General features: G+C 28.9%; 1 protein-coding gene across 2 annotated transcripts in view; it reads right to left on the bottom strand.

Annotated features, from left to right (window-relative positions):
* The window catches only part of LOC100163858 (guanylate cyclase 32E), a 116,871-nt gene that overhangs the window by 56,036 nt on the left and 53,270 nt on the right, over window positions 1-7,565 (bottom strand). For both annotated transcript variants that reach the window (XM_029486742.1, XM_029486743.1), the window contains exon 7: window positions 6,276-6,520. In XM_029486742.1, coding sequence (XP_029342602.1) covers window positions 6,276-6,520 — 245 coding nt within the window. The remainder of the gene's footprint in view (window positions 1-6,275; window positions 6,521-7,565) is intronic.

Below are 7,565 nucleotides of genomic sequence, written 5' to 3'. Positions count from 1 at the left end.
CAATACCAATGTGAACAAACTTACGGTTCGTAAAATCGAGCGTGTAGGTTGTGGATTCGATGAGTTCAGCAGGTGGTGTAGGTTGTACATAAGCGAAGGTCTTCTTTTTGTATAACGCAGCGTTGTCTTCGATTGATCCAGCCATGTTTAAACACTTAAACTCACAACAATTTTCAGAGCGAAAAATATACGTGCACGACGGTTTTTAAGGCAGTAGACGAACTAAACGACTGCCGGTGTCTCTAGAAGCTTAATATGCGGTGAAATTTTACAGTGCGCATGTGCTAGTTACGAATGGTGGGAATGGTATTTGATTGACGTGTCAATACCTGTGACAATTATTAGGCTTAATGTGCGTTCGGCGGATATCTGTTATTCACTAATGTATTCTTCTTTAATAACGGATATGTTCACCTAATTTGGTGGCTATTAAGATATTTGTTAATTGAATAAGGAAATATCTAATTCTAATGGCAATATATTGTTGTATTTATTTGATTGACGTGTCAATACCTGCGAAAATTATTAGGCTTAATATCAGTTATTCACTAATGTATTCTTCTTTAATAACGGATATGTTCACCTAATGTGGTGGCTATTAAGATATTTGTTAATTGAATAAGGAAATATCTATTTCTAATGACAATATGTTGTTGTATTTATTTGAACACACGATCCGACACGTGACCGACATATATTTTTCCGCTTCGAATACATTACCTACATTATAAGTATGATATATAAATTATTATACCGAATATTTTTTAATAAAAAATTGCTAAAAGGCTCCGGAGAGATTCGATCTCCGTATTACATTTCGGCGCTTTAACCAACTAATCTACGAAGCCTGTATTCCTAACACATTTGAAATAATATATAGTGTATGTCTGTGATAACAATAATAAAATAATTGAGGCAAAAATATATGATAACAATAATATATAATTTCAATGTGTGTGATAAAAATATGTGTTGATAACGTGAGCGATAAAATATATGTTGATGACGTGAGCGATGTTGATTAAGTCCATGATCGGGCGGCGTGGTAAAAATATATGATAACAAATGATAACTGATAAAATATATGCCGTGTACGTACGCGATCGGCGGGTGCGGAAGGGCCAGAGGGTCAGAGGGCCAGAAGGGTCAGTTTTTTCGAATCGGCTATTATATCCTACTCATAGTAATAAAATATGTATATACGAAAAATAAATTAATAAAACTATAACCACATATTTAACTATCGATATTAATGCTATGTCGATGTGTCATGTTTGTAATCTATAAATTGTCAAAAAAACCTGAATATTATAATATTATAATATTATCATCATTAATGTAATGAGTAATGACCAACCACGCAGAAACTTTAAAAATGATTCCATAAAAAATATATCTTAATTATATTTCTTTATTTCTCTAATGTCCATCTTTCCTTGATCTAATCCATACCTAACCAACCAACCATGGACTTATGACCAATCCACTGAAGAAAACGGTTCATAGACGTTTTAACTTAATTATTATGATAATATATACATTTTTTTTTTATTTATCTTATCGGTCACCCATCCGGGAACTAGCAACGTTGGACGATGCTTGACCTCAGAACACGTTAGTGACTGAGGCTAACCACCAAGCTACACCAGGCCCCAAATATTATATAGAATGAAATAATAATTATGTATAATATAAAAAAAAAAAATAATAATTGAACTCAGATAAATATTTCTTGTTATCGTTATAATTTATTATATTAATTTATGTATAGATACCTATTTCCCTGCTGAGTAATATCAATGTATATTTTCTCCAATCACGTTTCATTCAAAACTCATATTATGTTGCTTAATTTTATTTTAATTAAGTATAATCTTTCGTAGACATTACCTATTGTATTATATTACTGTATAACAGATTGTAATTATTATTTATAGTAAAATAAAAAACAAATGTGAGGACGGGCGGGTGGCCAATATACGTTGTTATTATTATCATATTATATTAATATTATGACGTGTGAAATTCGCCGCGGGACTCACAAAACAGACGCAAAGGACCAAAGTTAAGTAAAATATTATCATGTGTGCCTGTGGGGCGCCCACGTATGAGAAACGATGTAAGTACACTCATACTCGATGTTGTAATATTTAAGTTTTTCGTCTCGCTTCGTTATGATTATAAATTAATTAAACACCCTCGCCGTGGTCTTATTACATCGTATTGTATCATTGTATTTCGGGATATACTGATCCGAAAACCGTTCGATCGCCGCCGGATTGGTTAACCCTCCCCCCACCATTACGATATTATTTCGTATCATAATAATAATATATATTATAAGTTATAATACATAAATTACGACGTGCGGTCGCGGTGTAACCGGAAGGTTTGCGGAAATCGTGCTCGCACACCGCAATTCATATTCGTCCGGTAACGTCCGACCGGAAGTAGTATATATAATATATATATATATATATGTATATTATATTATATGCTCAAGTAATACATATGTACAATGTACACGTAAGCACATTGTTGCGGTGTGTATGTGTGTAAGCTCGCTCGAAAACACCATAATTATTATACGATTATTGTACCCGCGCAGCTTTCGGTACACACGTCAACGACATTATATTATATTATTTAATTCTTCGTGACGACGTAATAATAATATCTTATTTTATTTACTGTTGTGTGTTTCGACAGTCTACAGTTGTTTTTTTTTTAAAACGTTTAACCCTGTCTACATCCTGACACAATTTGACATAGGTTGCCTGAACCATTCCCAAAGATGCCCTGGCTCCATCATATATATTATATATTATATATTATATTATATAGAAGGTAGAGCCAATTCAGTCACGTCCTATTGCATCTCTTTCGATTCCACGAGAAGTCTGAAATGTGTCAATATAATATATAATATATGTATATATATATATATATATTAGTATATTATTATAAAAATAATTATATTACATTTTTTCGATGATACGACTGACAGCTTTTGATTTTCTATTGATGACCTATATTTCTAGTTTTAGTATCCTAAGTACTAAGGCGGATATTTTTATAAACTTTTTATACGTATTTAAAACGTATTTACGTTTTTATACAACTGATATTGATGCAATAGTTTTTTATTTGTAAACGTTTAGTTTAGTTAAAAGCTTATTGATATAAAAAAAAAAAAAACGCTTCAATGATATTTACACATCAACATTTTTTAGAAAAGTATAATCTGCTTTAGTCTATAAAAATAAACAAACAGCTAGGTTGCCATTCAAAAATCAAAAATCGATGGTCGGTTCGCCAACAAACATAATAATATATAATATATAGGTGGAAAAAATAAGGGCAATACAAAACGTTAGAATTGCATTTATCTTAAATTCTTCATAAAATGTAATAGTTTTCGAAACGACGGGTGTTTACTGTAAAAAGAACTGTGTATAAGTATATTTTTTAAGACCAAAAAAACTTCGTCGGTCGATACCTATTCCGCTCACGTAGCATGCAGTGAAACATCACTACTGAAAAATGTTTGGACGAAACGTCGAAACCAATAACCGAGCCTTCGACCAGAAGACAAATGTCACTATATAAACGCGCTGTGTATTATATTAAACCGAATAGTCGATGATGGTTTTAGGACGTTTGATGATAATAATAGTCCTTACTGACTATAGGGACGACCCTATTATTCATTATAAATTGATACCGTGAATATTCTAAGTATATATATCGTTACTGTGAGGTGTATTATGTATTATACATAATATAATATTCAAAGTGATCCATTTATGTGCCTACACTCGTCATTTCGAAAACAAATTAATCAGTTATCAGTATTTGTTTAATGTTTTGATGAGTGATGAGTAGTGGTCCAAAATTTTTAGGGGTACAAATGTACCCTGCTATACTCTACTTGTCAAAACATAAAATACTTGTAAAGTTATAATATTAATTAACCTCTCGTTCAAAAATACTCTACAACAAAATTGCTCGTATATGTTGACGTTCAAAAAAGTAAAACTAAAAAAATAAAAACGAATTGTTATATTAGTGTATTTATTTTTTTATTAAAAAATCTTATTTTTAAATTGCATCAATTTATGTAAGAAAATATTTTTAAAAAGCTTAAATTTTTCGAAATAATGAGTGTAGACTCTTATAAATGGATCATACCTTGCACAATAACATATTATGTATATTCGGCTAATAATAGTTTATCGCCAAAAATGCATAATATTGTATTAGTATAGATACAACGGTAGTCGGTAGGTATACACAAATGTCAAACTTTCATAAACAATAGGTACATAATTATATTATTTCGGATCGTATAGGAAACACGTACACAGTTTATTCAATTGAATAATATTATGATGAATTCAAAACGTGCATATATTATAAAGCAATATATTTTATGTGGACTGAAATTCGTATTAAATTGGGAAAATATAATTGTCACGCGAGGGGGGGAGGGGTGTTATTGCTATTTTATTCGAGCAACTAAGCTTATTTACTCAAGGTACTGCTATATATATATATATATATATATGTGAAGAGTTTAAAGAATAAATAATTCATTGAAAATATAACCACATTCCGATGATGTCTATTATTTAAGAAAATATAAATAATTCAGTACCTAAAGCGACTTTTATCTGAATTGAACATAAATGAATACTCTTAGTTATAAAATATATAAGTTTAAAAAATAATTATTCCAAAAATCTTAATACGTAAAAATTATGATAAGCGAAACGTTTTTCAATAACCGGGTACATAATCTATATACATATACATATATCTCGTTACAATATTATTGTAACGAGATATATTATTTAAACTAATAATAACGTATTGTAGTGTCTGCCGTTGTCTATAGTCACGACCTACCTAACCAGTGACCTCAATAAACTCGATATCTAACAAACAAAATAAAAACAGTGAATTCTTAAAGGTATTGTTGTAGATATAAGACATATACCAACAAAGAAGTAAATACAACCAAAATCTAATTTATACCCACTAACAAGTAAAATTAAACAGATCCTTTAAGAGGCGATTTATTTTATTCCCAATATAAATCACGTACCATTTAACATTTTGAAGTGAAGTAAACATTCTATTGTAATACTCTATATTCGAGAAAAATATTTAATGTTTTGTTTATCACGCTATTGTTATCAGTTTATCACCTATAAACTTTTTTGATTCTGAGTAATCCTATTTTGGCCATAAAGTGATGCATTTTCTTTTTACATTTTATCCATTTTTCCTGGGAACATTTTTGGTGATACTAAAAAGTTTTGTGAAGAGACACTATGTGTTAAACTTAAAATGATTATTTTTCCAATTACCCTGATGTTTTTGAGAAAATAATTATATTTCTATTGCAAAACCTTAAGTGTTTTTAGCTCCACCCATAATTGTTTTTTTTTTTTTATATATATATTATATTTCCATCTCTAATATTTCGGAACTTTAAATGGTTTGAATTTTATCATCCCTCATTAAATATATTTTTAGTTCATTTTTAGATTTTTAATTTTTAACCATAGTAAATCATATTTAAGTTTTCAATATAAATTTAATATATTTTTTAATTATATCACATAATATTTTGTTCAATAATAAATTAGTAGAGCATATTTCTAGAATAGTTGTTTGACAAAATTTTGTTTGAAAAAATATATAGTTATTAGTACTTAGCCGTAATTAAAATGTAAATTGAAAGCAATCAAACATTTTTTGATACCTAACTTCTATGAAGAATCAGAAAAAATATAAATTAATATTTTCTTCCTAAAGAAAAACTCTTAATCCTAAGCTATAAATATAGTTAAACGAATATAATTTGATAAATATATTTTTTTTTCATATGCGTATAATATAATAATACAGTATTTTTCTATTAACGTGTCGAAGATTCATTAAAGAATCATAACATGTTTTAATGAAGTAAAACTTCTGATCTCACAACAATCCAGCTCAATTTCATATCATGTTTTAAAAAAATACTAGACATTTTTTTTTTTTTAAGAAAGAACTTTAAAAAAATCAGTAATACGAGTATAATTACGCACACTTATAGAAAACAGTTACAACATTTACAAACTTTAGGACTTAAATATTTTATTTTATTATATGAAATTTTAAATGTTTAAACCTAATCTGTATTAATGTGTATCTAATGACAAATGTATAACAAAAATATATAAAAGAAGAAAATAATTATATTTCAAATATAATAATTTGCATACCTGTTTGACGCCACCCAACTGCACCAAGGGATTGGGAAACTGAAATGGTGGTTTTTCCATATACTCGTTGACTTTGACTGAGAAATTCTTGAACCCTCTAGGTGGCGTGGGCACCACACTAAAAAACGACCGAAAAGCTTTTTCCAAAATCGGATCAGGTTTGTTTGACAACATTCCGGTTAAATATTTCCCAGGGTTTTCTGCGTCATACTGCTCCACGTCCACACCCACAACGAAATATTCACCTGGTTGTTTATAAAAACACGTATACAATTTAGGTTAATTGTGCAAAACAGTGATACATTTTATGGACAGTACTCTGGAGGTTCAAGAAAGATCGAAAAAAATTGTAAAATTAATTTGTGCAAAGTTGTAAGGCTGCATATAGGTACCTACATATTTTATTTCAATATAATAATCATCAAATACTGTAAGTTATTGTAATGTCCGTGACATACAGGTGGAGGTACGTCCGGTATTTTTCTCCTTAAAAATATGTGGTTGACATTATCGCCTACATCATTTAGCTCATTCACAGTCAATTATTTTATAGAATGATAAATAAATCATTAAAAATAACATTTTATCGAGAAAGTATTTTGTATACTCGATCGTATAAGTATAATACGATATTCATACATTATAGTATTGAGAAATGTGTATACGTAAATACGTATTATATATTATATTATTATATATTAGCTCATACAAATGTCAATAACCACGTGAATATAAATAACTAATCGGAAACAAGGCTGGGTGAGTAAAGTATACGTGTTTGGCTTCAACAAATATTGTTATTTTATTCATTTTTTTTAGTAAGTAAATATTTACATTCGATCGATGTTTATACATCAATAGAAATGTTTAATATTCGGAAAAAAAGAAACCTATTTATATTTTTAGGATTTATTTAGGCCGTAGGTACAAGATACGAAAATAAAACAAGACTATACAATAATGATATTTTTAAATAGACAGGTATAATATTATGTTAAATATCTTATTATTGGAAACAAAAATATCAAAATATAATGTCCCACTACGCGTAATTAAGTCTTGTCATAAATTTTTAAATCGTTTCTAAAAAAATTTAACAATGAAAAACAATTTAATGGGATTAATTATTTTGAAGTAATTAAGTAGGTAGGTACGCGAGTTAATAGTTTCAAACCACAAGGAATAATAAAAGCCGATTTAATTCGATTTTTCCTAAGTAAAACAAGTTAAATAAGGAAAATTAGCGCCCAGCAATCGAAATAAAAATAACTAGGTAGGTAGACGTGAAAC

The sequence above is a fragment of the Acyrthosiphon pisum genome, chromosome A1 (genome assembly GCF_005508785.2).
Source record: "Acyrthosiphon pisum isolate AL4f chromosome A1, pea_aphid_22Mar2018_4r6ur, whole genome shotgun sequence".
NCBI classification, from domain to species: Eukaryota; Metazoa; Arthropoda; class Insecta; order Hemiptera; family Aphididae; genus Acyrthosiphon; species Acyrthosiphon pisum.
This window is presented reverse-complemented; position numbering and strand designations above follow the sequence as displayed.